Source organism: Jaculus jaculus, chromosome 2 (assembly GCF_020740685.1).
Source record: "Jaculus jaculus isolate mJacJac1 chromosome 2, mJacJac1.mat.Y.cur, whole genome shotgun sequence".
NCBI lineage: Eukaryota > Metazoa > Chordata > Mammalia > Rodentia > Dipodidae > Jaculus > Jaculus jaculus.
Window position 1 is genome coordinate 23,066,671 of NC_059103.1, and position 17,310 is coordinate 23,083,980.

A 17,310-nucleotide genomic window follows, 5' to 3' on the forward strand; every position below is an offset into this window, starting at 1 on the left:
AGGGTCTTTCTCTAGCCTAGGCTAGAATTCACTCTGTAGTCTCAGGCTGACCTCAAACCCTTAGGATTCTTTCTAACTCTGCTTTCAGAGTGCTGGGACCAAAGGCATTTAATGAATTTATTATTTATTATTTATTTTATTGCTTTATTTATTATTTATGAGAGAGATTGGCATTGAGAGAGAAGGGGTGCACAGGGCCTCAAGCTACTGCAAACAAGCTCTAGATACATGTGCCACCTTGTGCCTCTGGCTTCTTTTTTTCTTTTGGTTTTTCAAGGTATGGTCTAGCTGTAGCCTTGGCTGACCTTGAAATTCACAATATAGTTTCAGGGTGGCCACAGACTCAAGGGCAATTCTCGTACCTTTGTGTCCTTAGTGCTGGGATTAAAGGTTTGCACCACCATACCTGGCATGTGTGCAGGTGTGTATGTGCACACATATTACCCCCCCCCCCGCCCCTCCCCAAGATAGGGTCTCACTCTAGCCGAGGCTGATTTGGAATTCACTATGTAGTCTCAGGGTGGTTTTGAACTCACAATGATCTTCCTACCTCTACCTCCTGAATGATGAGATTAAAGGTGTGTGCCACCATGCCTGGCTTAAATATTTATATTGATTATTTATTTGCAAGCAAAGAGAATATGAATGGGCATGATAGGGCCTCCTGCCATTGCAAATGAACTCCAGACATATGTGCCACTTTGTGCATCTGGTTTTAAATGGGTACTGGGGCATCAAACCCAGTCCTTCAGGCTTTTTCATCCATTCTGCCATCCAGCCTATATTTTTTAAAAAGATGCTTGCCTGCAAAGCCAAAGGACCAATGTTTAATTCTCTAGGACCCATGTAAGCTAGAACCACAAGGTTGCACATGCATCTGGAGTTCATTTGCAGAGGCTAAAGGCCCTGGTACATCCATTCTCTCCCTTCCTTCCTCCCTCCTTTTCTCCCCTCCCCACCCTTTTCTCTCTGTCTCTCTCAAGTAAATAAATAAATTCAAAAATTTTTTTAAATGTTTTAATAATTAAACTGTACAACTTACAAGTAATATAACAAGTGGCCAGTAGATTTGTAGAGCTAGGAGTATTTATCATGCAGATACATTTCTCGAATATTTTTTATTAAACTTTATATAATTTATTAAAATTTTGTTTTGATTTTAGCTTGCACCTTCAAACCAGCAGCACAAAACAGATGAGAAGGGCAGGGCTAATTTGGGAGTGTTCGCTGTTTTTGCTCCTAGGTAAGAGCTGAAAGTTTTATAAATGTGAGTGTTATGGAGACTGGTTGCTCATATTACTTGGTAACTGAAGTGTGATAAGTACTTTAGCATTAGGGAGGAGGAGTAGGGGTAGAAAGTCCCTAAAAAAGACAAACTTGTAAAAATTGTCTCTGAATTTTTATTCTTTATAATTAATATAATGTGAACCCCTCTCCTTTGCCCCCACCCCTTTTTTTCCATTGTTGTTAGGGGAGAACATACTATGCAGGTTAAAGCCACCTATAACAAGAGTACCATAGAAGGACCTACAATTAAGTTAATGATTCTTCCAGACCCTGAAAAACCTATTCGTCTCAATGTTAAATATGACAAAGATGCTTCTTTTGTAGCTGGGGGTGTCTTAACTGGTGAGTATTTGACAGTATTTAAATAAATCTGTAATGATCATTTGCCATGTATAATGTTAGTGAGATAAGTTATGTTTGGTATTCACCATGATTATTAAGAAAGCCTGTGTGTCATTGCTCTTTAAAGGGTATTGAAAATACATGTGATTAAGCAATTTCTCCTTTTATACCTCTATCCTGCAGTCCTATAATGATAAGAATGATTGAACATTTGTATATAATCCAGTATCCTAAGTTAGTTAGCTTATTTGATATTTTTATGCATTCATTGAATTGTGAAATTTGTAAAAAAAAAAAAAAACCAAAAAAAAAACTGAACTACAGCCAGGCATGGTAGCACATTTGGTAAATTTGAGGCCAGCTGCTGGCACTATGGAGTTATAGACCCTGTCTCAAAAAAAAATCAATAAAACCCAAAGAAGTGACAGTTGTGGAATTATGCTATAGGAAATATGTTGGGTGCTTTTTAAACCCATTGGAGTCAGGACCATTTAGCTTAATTTGGTTGGAAATAAATCTTGTGAGGATTTATAATTAAAAATCTTTCAGAAGAAACATTTCTAAATATCGTTCTACTCTCTTGGTCTCTTACAATGCTGTGATTAAAGGTGTGTGCCACCACGCTTGGCCATTTGTTGCATTTTCAGAGGAAAACTTGATCTCCTGATTTAGCTGTACATAGTTGTCTGTCATGATCAATAGGTAAATTTTTGGAGAAGCCAGATTCAAGAGTAATCTTAAGCCGTGTGTGGTGGCGCACGTCTTTAATCCTAGCACTTGAGAGGCAGAGGTAGGAGGATTGCTGTGAGTTCGAGGCCACCCTGAGACTCCGTAGTGAATTCCAGGTCAGCTTGGGCTAGAGTGAGACCCTACCTCGAAAAACCAAAAATTAAATAAATAAATAAAAGAGTAATCTTACCTTCTTCTTCATCAGAATACTGTTACTGTTTAAATAAGCAGTACATTTTATATTTAACCCACAGATTTTATGATTAGTGTTATCTCTGAAGATGAAAGTATTATTAAAAATATCAACCCATCACGAATTTCCATGAAAATGTGGAAATTGACCAGCAGTGTGAACCGACCACCAGCAAATGTGAGTAATGGAAACATTTCTAGAATTTAAGAAATTTAATTATATAAGGTAATCTATCCCATTTCTAGGGATATAAAAAAAAAAGCAGGGCTAGGGTTGATGGCTTTGTGGTAAAGGGGCTTGCTTGCAAAGCTCCCTTGCCTGAGTGATGAGTTTCTCAGCCCCCCCAGTAAAGTCCAATGCAAAAAGTAGATCAAGCATCTGGCATTAATTTGCAGTGCCAAGAGACCCTGGTACCTATGTATGCACACATGTACATACGTGTGCATAAATTAATAAAACTATTTTTCTCTTACTTACTTTTTGAGGCAGGGCCTCACTCTAGGCCACACTGACCTGGAACTTACTCTGTAGTCCCTGGCTGGCCTCAAACCCAAAACAATTCTTCCTCTCCCTCCTGAATCCTGGGATTAAAGTTGTGTGCCACCATGCTGGCTTAATAAAAATATACTTTTTAATATATTTATTTGAGAGAGAGAGAAATAGGCAGGTAGAGTGTGGACATGACAGGGCTTCCAGCCACTGCAAACAAATTCCAGATGTGTGCGCTCCCTTGTGCACTTGGCTTACATGGGTCTTGGGGAATCAAGCCTCAAACCAGGGTCCTTAGGCTTCACAGGCAAGTGCTTGATTGCTAAGCCATCTCTCCAGCCCAATAGCAATATTTTTTTTTAAATTACATAATTTTTTAAAAAATTTATTTATTTATTTGAGAGCGATAGACACAGAGAGAAAGACAGATAGAGGGAGAGAGAGAGAATGGGCGCGCCAGGGCTTCCAGCCTCTGCAAACGAACTCCAGACGTGTGCGCCCCCTTGTGCATCTGGCTAACGTGGGACCTGGGGAACCAAGCCTCGAACCGGGGTCCTTAGGCTTCACAGGCAAGCGCTTAACCGCTAAGCCATCTCTCCAGCCCAAAAATTACATAATTTTTATTAGGTCACTTGCAGCCAGCTACTGATTCCTATACTGTATAGTACATATTTGAGATAAATGTTAATTTAGAATTTAATTTTGTATTTAATCTGTTTTGTTCATAACCATTTGAGCTACCCAGATCTTTATTTACTTACTATATACTAGCAGTGCAGTGGTACCTACATATATGCATACATACATACATGCATACAAATATATATATAAATACATATATGTATGTATGTGCATATATATATATAGATAGATTCACATTCAATTACAAGTTTTTATCCTAAATATACTGTTAAAATTTGTTTTCCTCCTTTTCTCCTATTCCATTTTCTAGGCAGAAACATTCAGTTGTAATAAAATAAAAGATAATGACAAGGAAGATGGCTGCTTCTATTTCAGGTATTGCTCACATCATTTTATATTTTTATACATATTTGTTATAACAAGCTTAGTGATTTGTTTTGGTATGTGTATGTATCTGTGTTATGTTCATGATCATGTGTGTGAGTGCTGGAGTGTGCATGCCACAGTATGTGTATGAAAGTCTGGGGAAATCTTTGGATATTGGTCCTCACCTTCTACCTTCTTCAAAGTAGAATCCCTTGTTCACCTCTCTGTGCTAATCTTGCTGGTTCACGAACTGCTGGGAAATTTTCCTATCTCTGTGTCCCATCATGTCATAGATGTGTTGTGATTATAAAAGTCCATTATAGCTTCTGTGGTTTTTTGTGGGGTCTGCAGTGGATCTGAACTTGGGTACTCACACTTTTTTTTTCCCCCAAGGATAGGGTTTCACTCTAGCTCACGCTGACCTGAAACTCACTATGTAGTCTCAGAGTAGCCTTGAACTGAAGGCGATCCTCTTACCTCTGCCTCCCAAGGGCTGGGATTAAAGGCGTGTGCCACCACACCCAGCTTGGGTACTCACACTTCTATGGCAAGCACTTTATCCACTGAACCATCTCCTAAGCCCAACCTTAGTGATATTTTTGGGCCTACCTGAGGAAGTTTGGATCCAGAAGAAAATCTTACTCTTAGCTTTTTATTTTTTTATTGGGAATCTTGGAGAATGGTATATTGGTTGTTTTTTTTTTTTTTTTTAATTAAGGCTGTGTAAGATAGTTTGGTTTTGTAGATTGTTATATTAGTATTAGAAATTATTTAAGCCATAAGGAGAATTCTCTCTTGTCAGAATATTTTATAATTCTTTTTTTTTTTGTTGTTACATGGAATATTTCTTAGGAGTTAAGAAAGCATATTCGACTGGCCTTGAAATCACAGCAATCCTCCTACCTCTGCCTTCTGAGTGCTGGGATTAAAGGCATGTACCAGCATGTACGGCGGAGAGAGAGTGGACATGCTGGGGTCTCCAGCTGCTGCAAACAAACTTTAGACACATGCACCACTTTGTGAATCTGGCCTTATGTGGGTACTGGGGAATCAAACTTGGGTCGCTAGGCTTTACGGACAAGTGCCTTAACTATTGAGCCATCTCTCCAGCCTTGCTTTACCTTTTTTAATTTTGGGTTTTTGTGGTATGGTCTTACTCCAGCCCAGGCTGACCTGAAATTCACTGAATTCTCAGGATGGCCTCAAACTCACAGTGACTCTCCTACCTCTGCTTCCTGAGTGTTGGGATTAAAGGCGTACACCATCATGTCTGGCCCTGCTTTACTTTTTTGTTGTTGGTTTTGTTTGTTTTAAGACTAGGTTGCACAGAATATACCTGGCTGTCTTGGAAATTGCTAGATAAACCAGGTTGTCCTTAGCTTGTTGTTGTTTTAAGATAGGATCTCACTTCTGCAGCTGAGGCTTGCCTTGAACTCCCAAACTTCCTTCCTTGCTTGGCCTCCTTAGCACTGGAATTACATGCATATAATACCATGCTTGACATTGTAAGACTTAATAGATATCTCTGTCCACTGTGGGGCTAGCTTTTATACTTTATTTTATGATCTCTTGAACAGAGGACTGTGATTTTGTATTATCAGGTGGCTTGCGCCCTTCCTTTATAATTGATATGATACTTTTTAAAAAAAATTTTATTAGCATTTTCCATGATGATAAAAAAAAAATCCCATGGTAATTCCCCCCCCCCACTTTCCCCTTTGAAATTCCGTTCTCCATCATATTACCTTCCCATCACAATCTTTTTTTTTTTTTTTAATTTTTATTAACATTTTCCATGTCCATCACAATCTTTGTTTTTTGGTTTTTTAAAGTAGGGTCTCACTCTAGCCCAGGTTGACCTGGAATTCACTCTGTATTTTCAGGGTGGCTTTGAACTCATGGTGATCCTCTTACCTCAACCTCCCGAGTACTGGGATTAAAGGTGTGTGACACTGTGTCCGGTTTATAATTTATAATTAATACACTTTAATAAAAATACTAATTTGAGAGAGAGAGAAAGAGACAGATGCGGGGGAGGTAGTGGGTGCATCAGGCCTCTAGCCACTGCAGAAGAACAGATGCATGAACCTTCTGCATCTGCCTTATGTAGTTCTTGGAGAATTGAACCTGGGTCCTTTGGCTTTGCAGGCAAGTGCCTTAACCTCAAAGGTATCTCTCCAGCCCTAATGATCCTCTTTTAAGGAGTGTTTCTTTGAGCCAGGTAGATAGCTCAGTTGGTGGCATGCATTTATAATCTCAGCAATATGAAGATGGAAGTATCCCTTTGACTTACTGGCCAGTCTAGCCTAATTGGAGAATTTCAGGCCAATGAGAAAACCCATCTCAAAAAAAAAACACTTGTTTTGGGTTTTGTTTTCAGCACTTTTTTTTTTTCACATTTTTATTAACAACTTCCATGATTATAAAAAATATCCCATGGTAATACCCTCCTCCGTCCCCCTACTTTCCCCTTTGAAACTCCATTCTCCATCATATCCCCTCCCCTTCTCAATCAGTGTCTCTTTTATTTTGATATCATCATCTTTTCCTCCTCTTATAATGGTCTTGTGTTGTTTTCAGCACTTTTAACTGTGCTGTGCCTGTGTATAGCTTTCCTCCTGTGTCCCATCTAGTGATTTCCTAGACTTTGTTGTGTTGAACTTTGAACAAGTTTCTTCAAATTTTCTTGTCTTTACTTCGTTTTGGGTTTTCAAGGTAGGGTCTCAGTCTAGCCCAGGCTGACTTTGTAATTCAGCATGTAGTCTCAGGGTGGCCTCGAACTCACAGCAGTCCTCCTACCTATGCCTTCCGAGTGCTGGGATTAAAGGCGTGTGCCACCATGCCTGGCTTTTTTTACTTCTTGATACTCTTTGGTTTGTTTGTATGTTGTAGTTTTGTTTGAGGGGGCTCTAGGTTGCCCAGGTTGGCCCCAATCTTGTGATCTTCTAAGGGCTAGGATCAGAGGTATGCCTTCCGAACCTGACTTTTCCTAATACACTTCACCCTAATGTAAGTAGATTGCATGGTCTACTACCCTCTTTCCCCTTTTTTAATATGTCATTATTATTCTAGTTACTTATTTTGGGCTAATTTTCCTGTTAAATCCATCTTTGAGTTAATCAGTTTCTGGTTGGCTGTTACAGTTCTAGTACTTACATTTCATTTTGAAGATCTTAATTTTGAGATCTCTGTATCGCTCCAGCCAGCTTCAGCTTTTGGACTCCCAAGTCACTGGGGCTACACTTGACTGTGCTTGGTTTGCTCTTAGCTTTTTGTTTCATTTTGAACATGTAATTCTCTAGAAGGATGGGATTACAAACACAGGCCACCACACCTGACCAACTAGTCATTTTTAAATGTTCTATTGGAAGTTTCACCTTCTCTTGTATTAGCCTGAATAAGTGAGTGTCTTGTCTTTTGACAGATTTGCATGTCATCCTCGCACAGGGCTATGCTAGTCTTCTCTGTATCGGTGCAACTTTAGTGTATGTGATGCCAAAGTGAGCACAGTCTTTTGACTGTCTCTTATTTCTGGTTTTCAGTCTAGTTCCCATGCATCCTCAGGTACTTGATTATTTTTGTTATGCCAGGTCCCAGAGAGGGTTTACATTGCTTATCTCAGTTACCAGAGAATAAGGTTGAGATTCCTTTGGGAGCCAATCTACTGTAGTCTCCGTATGCTCTTCAATTGGCTCCCAGGAGTAAAGCATCCTTAAGAGTGAAACTCAGATCTTGTAGCTTTCATCCTATGTTATATGCTGCTGGGTTTACTTTTTTGATTGTTTTGTTTTTCAAGTCAGGGTCTCATTGTAGCTCAGGCTAACCCTGGAATTCACTATGTAGTCTCAGGGTGGCCTTGAACTCATGGCAGTCCTCCTACCTCTGCCTCCCAAATGCTGTGATTTAAGGCGTGCACCATCACACTTGGCTTGGGTTTACTTTTGTAATCTGTTAGCTCTTGAACATCTTTAAACAAACAAAAAAATTAGCATTGCGTTTCTCATCAGGAAAACTTGTTCTCTGCCATTTAGAAGCAGTATGCCTATTTAATTTTTACTGGAACACTCATTTTCATTAAGGTAATGTCTGACCAATATAGGATAATAAATATACTGCTTAATAGGTACTGAGTTTCTTAGGCCAGGCTTGGTGGCACACACCTTTAGTCCCAGCACTTGGGAGGCAGAGGTAGGAGGATTGCCATGAGTTCGAGGCCAACCTGAGACTCCATAGTGAATTCTAGGTCAGCCTTAGCTAGAGTGAGGCCCTACCTCGAAGAAAAAAAAAAAAAGGAGAGAGAGAAAGAGAATAGGTTCTGAGTTTCTTTTTAAAAACCAAATCACAATAAATAATTTGAATGTATAAAGCCAGATATTTAGAATAGTTCCTGAATAGAAAGTAAAGCCACACAGACGATGAACAACATAGAAATGTAAAACCAGCCTGGGCATTGTTAAAGGCAGAGAGAGTGAGAGAATGAGTGCACCAGAGCCTCCAGCCATTGCTAGTGAACTCCAGATGCATACACTACCTTGTACATCTGGCTTACATGGGTCCTGGGGAATTGAGCCTTGAACTGGGGTCCTTAGGCTTCACAGGCAAGCACTTAACCACTATGCCATCTCTCTAGCCTCAGTGTTGGTAATTTTTAAAACTTATTTACTTGTAGAAGAAATGTTGATGCTTTAAATTAATTTCTCCTTTGTTTCAAAATAATTTTATCTCTTTCAGGGAAAAAATAATTCCTAACAAAGTGGGGACATATTGTATCCAGTTTGATTTCATGATGGATAAAACAAACATGCTCAACAGTGAACAGGTTTGCTTACTTTCTTTTATGTACTGTGGTTAGCTTTACATGTGCTCAGTTTATGAATGAAGTATTTGGCTTAAAGGTGATTTAATTATTATTTTTTATATTTTCTTTCTTTATTCATTGAGGGGGAAGGGAGACAAAGGCAGGTAGAGAGAGAATGGGCACACCGGGGCCTCCAGCCACTGTAGATGAACTCCAGACACATGTGCCACCTTGTGCATCTTGCTTACTGTGGTTACTGGGGAATTGAACCTGGGTCCTATTGGCTTTACAGGCAAGCGCCTTAACCACTAAGCTGTCTCTGTAGACCTCCTTGCTCTTTCTTGTCCCTCCTCCTGCTATTCTTACTACTTTTAAATATGTATAAAGAGAATTATTTTGTTTTGTTTTTCAAGGTAGGGTCTTGCTCTAGCCCAGGCTGACCTAGAATTCACTATGGAGTCTCAGGGTGGCCTCCAGCTCATGGTGATCCTCCTACCTCTGCCTCCGGGGAACTGGGATTAAAGGTGTGCACCACCACAGCCAGCAGAGAATTATTTTTAAGAGATTAAGTAAATTTTAAAAAGTGACATTTAATTTAGTATATCTCATCAATTCTTTCTTTCTGTCCTCTTAAGTAATCTTAGTACATTGTTTATAGAAATGCCTCATCTGTTTTGTTAAGGTTATAATTGATGTTCTTCCTAATCAACCTATGAAGTTGGTTCCTGAAGTTCAGCCAGCCACACCAGCTGTTTCCAATGTTCGTTCCGTTGCCAGTAGGACATTGGTTAGAGACTTACGCCTCAGTGTTACGGTAATGTTTATGCTCTTTGAAATCCATAATTTTGGGGGGCTTGTTTATTTAGGGTTTTTTTTGTTTGTTTTTTAGGTAGTGTCTTGCTCTCTCCCAGGCTGACCCGGAATTCACTATGATAGTATCAGGCTGGCTTCAAACTCATGATGCTCATCCTATATCAGCCTCCCAAGTGCTGGGATTAAAGTCATGTACCACCATGCCCAGCTCAAAACCCACACACAAAAATTTTTTTTTGAGCTGGGAATAGAGCTTAATGGTAGAGTGCTTGCTAAACATGCACAAGGACCTAGGGTTAGTCCCCAGTGCCACACAGCTTAATAAACTTATCAAAATTATAACATAATACATCTCTCCCTTTAATCCAGTAGTCCCTGTCCTGATAACTTTTCATATAGATTTCAATGTGCATGTACAAAATGACTTTATATATAGGATTATCCATTCCAGCTTCCTGACAATAAATTCAAGTGCCCACCTAGGTGGAACTCTTTTTTTTAAAAAATGTAGTTTGTTTGTTTGTTTGTTTGTTCTCTTTTTGTAAAAAAAGTAGTTTGTTTGTTTGTTTGTTTTTATTAGCATTTTCCATGATTATAAAAAAAATCCCATGGTAATTCCCTCCCCCCCCCCACTTTCCCCTTTGAAATTCCATTCTCTATCATATTACCTCCCCATCACAATCATTGTACTTACATATATACAATATCAACCTATTAAGTACCCTCCTCCCTTCCTTTCAGCAAAACCCACAAAAACAAGAAAATTGTCTTTGGTACTTAAATACTAAATTACTAAAATAAGTTTTTCAGTGTGAGCTTACCAGAAAAGATTGTGTAAATGAACTAAATATTTATAGACATTTTTGCATTTGGATATAGAGAGTACATGATATACATAAAAGAAAAACAGATATATTAGGAACTGATTCAAAATGCAGAAATCAAGCCAGACATGATGGCATATGCCTTTAATCCCAGCACTTGGGAGGCAGAGGTAGGAGGATTGCTGTGAGTTCAAGGCCACTCTGAGACTGCATAGTGAATTCCAGGTCAGCCTGGGCTTAGAGACCCTACCTCAAAAAAAAAAAAAAAAAAAAAAATTTCCAGAAATCTGCCAACATTTTCTAATACCTACTTTTCAGTCCTGTTCATGGAAAGGGTACAGCACACATGTATGTATATAGCATGTGCAAGGCTCTCAATCACCAGTACAGCCCCCCCCAAATTGTCTCATATGTGTCTATGCACACATATGATGAATGTGTGTGAACAACTTTGATGTCTCAATGTTATCTTCATATATCAACTAGGAATACATACTTCAAATATTTTGTTTGTTTGTTTTTGAGGTAGGGTCTCGCTATAGTGCAGGCTGACCTGAAACTCACTATGTAGTGTCAGGGTAGCCTCAAACTCATGACAGTTCTCCTACCTCTGTCTCCCAAGTGCTAGGATTGAAGACTTGCGCCACCACGCCCAGTCATACTACAAATATTTTTAAAGACATTTCTGTAAAGACTGATCATTCCTAAGAAGAAATTCAGCACATCATGGCTGCCAGTGATTTTGAGAATAAAGGAGCAACAGAGCAACAGAGAGTATTATCCCTGTAGAGCACAGGGAGGGGTTTAGGGCTGTGGCACATCGCTAGCATGTCCTAGGCCATGGCCTCCATCTAAACACTTCACCTTTGTAGGAAACCTGGCTACTACTTTTTGTTGTTGTTGTTTTGGTTTTCGGAGGTAGGGTCTTACTCAAGCCCAGGCTGATCTGGAATTCACTATCTAATCTCAGGGTGGCCTCCAGCTCACAGCGATCCTCCTACCTCTGACTCCCAAGTGCTGGGGTTAAAGGCATGCACCACCATGCCTGGCTACTACTTTTTTTTTTGGATACTTTGTTTTTATTTTTTTTCAAGGTAGGGTCTCACTCTAGCCCAGGCTGACCAGGAATTCACTATGTAGTCTCAGGCTGACCTCAAACACTTGGAAATCCTCCTATTTCTGCCTCCCAAGTGCTGGGATTAAAGGCGTGTGCCACCATTCCAGGCTAGGATACTTTTTCTTTTTTAGTTTAGCTTCTTTTAGACAAGTGAGTTAATCCTTTTTAGCTAGTACCAGGCATATGGTCTACCACTGTGCTACATTACCAGGTCCCCCCCCCCCTGCTATTTTTTCAGTTATAGTCTCAACTATATAGCCTGGAGCTATCTTTAAACCTGGGATCTCCTGAATATTAGGATATAAGCCACTATGCCCAGCCCTAACTGAGTGATTCTCATCCCCAGACCTCTTGTTGACTAAGCAGAATGTCGTAGAAGTATGCATGGTCTTTGAATGCACCCCACATTAAGACATGGGCCACTTTTCAAATGTTTATAAGTACTGTTGAACCTAACAAGAATAATTTGAAAGCACTACAAGTTCATAAGATGTTTTTGTTATTAAGGACTTCTGCACAACAATATGTACTAAAAGTACATAATAAGATGAACTTTTAAAATGAAAGTCTTGTAGTTTATATAGTTGAAAGCCATTGTATTAGATTAAGGTCTCTGATTCTGTGGTTTTTGGAACTGTACATTGCCTTTGAAACATAGCAACACAAAACTGAATTTTGTACTTGAATTAAGAAAGATCAGGTTGATTTAGCACGGAAACTATAAATACAGGTCTTATTTCTGATTTGTCTGAGTATACTCTTTTAACCAATTATTTTAATTAGTTATTTTCTGTTGTGTTTCCTCAGGATAATTATGGTAATCATACTGGAAGAAATTTGGTTGGCACCGTAGTTGCTATCATTAAAGGTTTTAATGAAGAGGATTCTGATACCCCACTCTTTATTGGGAAAATTAGAACGCTTGAATTTCCCTTTGTGAATGGTTCAGCTGAAATCACGGTAAGTTTTCTTGTCTTTTGATATATGAGATTTTTTATACTTAATGTTTTAAACCAATATATTAAGAGACCTGTTCTATTGTGTTTATATACCTATGAGGACCTTCTAATAAATGTACTTAATTGAAATATTAACTGAAATGCTTTATGATTTTGCTCTGAGCTATTACAAACTGAACCCAGAGATTATTAATAGTAAGATCTCCTTTTCCATGTGGGACAACAAATGGCTCTCTCTTAATCTATTATTATTATTTTTTTTTACTTTCATGCTTTATTGTAAAGTTGCTATTATGCAGATACAAGCAATGAAATATAGGCTATTTGAAGTTTGATAAATAACAGACTACTTTTTTTTCTAAAATGAAGATTGTTTGATTAATGTTTCGAAAATTCCGTGTAAGAACTTCCATAAATAATCATATTATCTCCATATAGAGATAATTATGATTAGCAAGTGTAGAACTATCCAGAGTGTCTGTATACACACCAACACAATATGCATGTACTTGGCATATATAATTAATATATATACATGTTCAGAGATATGAAATTTATTAATGGGACCATGCTTTTATAAAAATGTTATGAGACTGACGTGCTACCTATTATGCTATCAAGGCACCTTAAAAATGTTATCATTTTATATAACTTGTCTTTGATATGTTTCTTTGTTGCTGAATATAAGTCCACTATAGTCATTACTATAATGACTAATGTATTTTCATCCATACTTGATACAATTTTTTTCTTTCCAAAGTTTGTTTCCATCAGCTTTCTTGTAGTATAGGGTTAGAATGATAGGTAGTCTAAAGGATAATTGCCAGAGCCAGGGTATGTATACATTTAAAGGTTTAAATAGTCATTGCCAATCACACTTTGGATTATACTTCCACTATTCTCTCTTTTTTATTTTGGTTGTTTTTCCAAGTAGGTTCTTGTTATTTAACACAGGCTGACCTTGAACTTGAAATACTCCTTCCTTAGCTTTCCAAGAACTAGGATTACAAGAGCCTGATATTATCTGGTGTGTCTTGTTTTCTTTTTATACCACTTAAAATTTGAATCAGATTTTTCTATTTATAAAAGTTATTTTTGGTTGGGTCTGGTGGCACAACCACTAGCTGAGAGAATTAGAGACTGAGACAGAAGGATCACAAGTTCAAGGTGTGCCTGGACTTACAGAGCCAGATTAGTGCTGAGATTGTGACACCGTGGTAATGCATTTGCCTAGCATGCACAAGGCCCTGGGGTCAATTTCCAGTATTGGGGGGAAAAATAAAGATACCAGCCAACATGAGTTTAAGGCCACCATAGGCAACTTAGTTAGACTCTGTCTCAGAAGATTGAAAAACAAAAGACTGAGACTGTAGTTTACTGGTAGAATGCTTGGCAGGCAAGCACAAGTCACTAGGTTTAATACCTGACACTTTCAAAAAAATATCATAAAACCTTTCATTATTAAATGTTGAATAGTTTTTATAAACTTTGAAGGATTGTTTATTGACTGGTAGTGTTCTTAATTTCATATTAAACTTCATAAATTTCATATTAAAATGCTCTTTGGCTTGAGTACTTCATTGTTGTTTTGATTTTTTATTTATGAGAGAGAGAAAAACAAAGACAGAAAATGGGTACTTTTCCCACTTAAATAATCTCCAGACACGTGCTGCTTTGTGCAACATGCTTTGCATGGATACTGGTGAATTGGACACAGGCCTTCAGGCTTTGAAAGCAAGTGCCCTTAAGTGCTGAGCTCTCTCTCTCCAGCCCTAGATTTTTTTTTAAAGATGATTTATTATGTATATATTATAACAGGTTGTAGTCTCTTTTTTCCCCCTCCTCCCTATTCCAGTTACCCTGGGGGCCCTCCTCAGTATGGTTATGGTGTTCACTGTGGGGTCTCGAGGGTCTTAATCAGCCCCTGTGTGGCAATGGGGGGACCGAGTCCCTGGATATTCCTACCCACTCTGTGGCTCTTACAATCTTTCCACCCCGTACACTTTGTAGTGTTGAGTTTTCTATACCATTTTTCCTTTATCGGGTTTGTTGTTCCTTTTTGCTATTGACAACTTCCATAATTTATAGACAGTAAACTATGGTAATACCCCCCCACCACTTTCCCATTTGCAATTCCACTCTCTTAGTCTCTTTTATTTTGATGTCATCATCCTTACCTCTTATTATGATGGTCTTGTGTAGATAGTGTCAGGCACTGTGAGGTCATGGATATCCAGGTCATTTTGTGTCTGTAGGAGCACTTTATAAGGAGCCCTACCCTTCCTTTGGCTCTTCCATTCTTTCCACCACCTCTTCCGTAATAGCTCCTGAACCTTGGAAAGTGTGATAGCGATGTTTCAGTGCTGAGCACTCCTGTCACTTCTCAGCACTGTAGTGCTTTCTGTGTCATCCCAAAGTCACCATCATCTCAAAAAAGGGAAGCTTCTCTAATCAAAAGTGAGAGTAGCATTAATATACGGGTATGAACATTAAGAGAAGTGCTTATTGGACAGTTTGGTGAACATAGTACATACATTTACTCAGACACCAGCAGATGTTATGATAGTTTATACTCTTCCCACTCCCTGCTCCTGTTACCCTGGGGGCCCTCCTCAGTGTGGTTATATCATTCACTGTGAGGTCATGAGGACCTCAGTCAGTTCCTATGGGATAATGAGGGGACCAAGTCTATGGATATTTCTACCCAGTCTGTGGCTCTTTCAGTCTTTCCACCTTGTAGTGTTTAGTTCTCTGGACCACTGTTTGTCACCATTGCCCTGGCGCTGGTTGTCAGGCTAGCATCAAGAGCAGCATTCATGTGGTTGACTGAAAAGTGGCTGCTCCTCTCATTGTATCTGTTTTCTACACAGCCAGATCTATGCTAGTTCTTTTGTTTTGTTTTGTTTTGTTTTGTTTTGTTTTGTTTTGTTTTGTTTTGTTTTGTTTTGTTTTGTTTTGTTTTGTTTTGTTTTTCTGAAGTAGAGTCCCACTCTAGCCCAAGCTGGCCTGGAATTTACTCTGTAGTCTCTGCCTTAAGTGCTGGGGAGTGTGCTGTCATTGCCAGCTCCCACCTTATTTTTCCCCCATGCCACTTATTTCCACATCTTGACATTAAGGACAAGTGTCAGTGGCCACTTTATTCATTCACACTTGGTTAAAAATTTGTTTGGTTAAAAACATTTTAAAAATGTTTTATTATGGTAGAGAATAAGGCCACATTTCCCTTAGACTGTAATAAAGTCACTTTGAAAAGCATGGGAGGAAGCTTGTATAACATGCAGAGTAGGTCTGAGTGGGAAGAGCCCCTCTAGTCTGTTTTACTTATTATTTTTTTTTAATTTTTACTTATTTATTTGAGAGTGACAGACAGAGAGAAAGACAGAGGGAGAGAGAGAGAATGGGCGCGCCAGGGCTTCCAGCCTCTGCAAACGAACTCCAGACGCGTGCGCCCCCTTGTGCATCTGGCTCACATGGGACCTGGGGAACCGAGCCTCGAACCAGGGTTCTTAGGCTTCACAGGCAAGCGCTTAACCGCTAAGCCATCTCTCCAGCCCTGTTTTACTTATTCTTGTTCACCTCTGTTGTTTCCTTGAACTGTTCTCACCCCCTATGCATTTGAAATAACTATTTTTGTAGTATGTACTTTTGAAGTTAGGACAGTGACTTAGTGACTGAGTAACATGTAAAAATGTAACATGTAAAAATCCAAGTTTTGCATCGTGGATATACATTTCCTCTTACTACCAGAGATCCATAATAGCCATTGAATCATCAGAAATGTCTTAAGTCTTACTTGGTATATGTTTATTTTTTTTTAAAGAGAGGAGGGCATTGTTGTGGTTTGAATCTAGGGTTTTTCCATTTCCTACATCTACCCCAGAAAATGATTCTTTTTAAGGGCCATTTAGGGAATAACTGGCCCAGAATACACCTTTGTTTGTTTGTTTGTTTGAGATAGAGTCTCACTGTAGCCCTGGCTGACCTGGAATCCACTCTGCATTCATTCTCAGCGTGGCCTCAAACTCACAGTGATCCTACCTCTGCCTCCCGAGTGCTAGGACTAAAGGCATACACCACCATGCCTGGCCCAGAATACTACTATTTTGTCAGTGTTCCATCTTTGCTTGAAAACAAGCATTACTTTGTTCCAGGTTATAATCTGTTAACTATCCACCTTTGTTGTGTCATTGCATAGTTTCTATATTATTTGCCTGTTTCATCTGAAAACTTACTTTCATTCCTGTATGCATTTGTCCATATCATATATGAAGTTTCCTGACATGGAATTCCATGGCCTCAAACTCATGGTGATCCTTGTACCTCAGCCTCCCAAGTGCTGAGATTAAAGGCATGTGACGCCACACCTGGCTCACCTTTCTTTTCTTTCCTTTCCTTTACTCTTCTTTTATCTTCTTTTTTCTTTTGCTTTCCTTGCCTGGCCTCTCCTCTCCTCTCTTTTCTTTTTTTAGGTAAGGTCTCACTCTAGTGCATGCTGACCTGGAATTTTTCACTGTGTATTGTCAGGGTGACCTGGAACTCATGACGATCCTCCTCCCTTTGTCCCCCCAAGTGCTGGGATTAAAGGCATGTCCCACCATGCCTGGCTCTGGCTCATTGTCTATTTTTAATAGCTACACACCATGATTATACACTATTAAAATGTGAGACAGGTAAGGCCTCCTTAAATAAGATGGAAAAGAAAGTTTATTTACTGCATTAAAAATTAAGCTTTAGCTGGGTATGGTGGTGCA

At 39.0% G+C, this 17,310-nt stretch overlaps 1 protein-coding gene and 1 non-coding gene across 3 annotated transcripts in view; one reads left to right on the top strand and one right to left on the bottom strand.

Annotated features, from left to right (window-relative positions):
- Positions 1-17,310, top strand: part of Smchd1 (structural maintenance of chromosomes flexible hinge domain containing 1) — a 129,569-nt gene that overhangs the window by 72,402 nt on the left and 39,857 nt on the right. For both annotated transcript variants that reach the window (XM_045142995.1, XM_045142993.1), the window contains exons 31-37: positions 1,164-1,243; positions 1,472-1,629; positions 2,613-2,728; positions 3,993-4,057; positions 8,780-8,867; positions 9,529-9,660; positions 12,408-12,560. In XM_045142995.1, the coding sequence (XP_044998930.1) occupies positions 1,164-1,243; positions 1,472-1,629; positions 2,613-2,728; positions 3,993-4,057; positions 8,780-8,867; positions 9,529-9,660; positions 12,408-12,560 (792 nt within the window). The remainder of the gene's footprint in view (positions 1-1,163; positions 1,244-1,471; positions 1,630-2,612; positions 2,729-3,992; positions 4,058-8,779; positions 8,868-9,528; positions 9,661-12,407; positions 12,561-17,310) is intronic.
- On the bottom strand, positions 7,448-7,556 carry LOC123459069. The gene has a single exon (XR_006635996.1). It is a non-coding gene; the product is annotated as a U6 spliceosomal RNA (small nuclear RNA).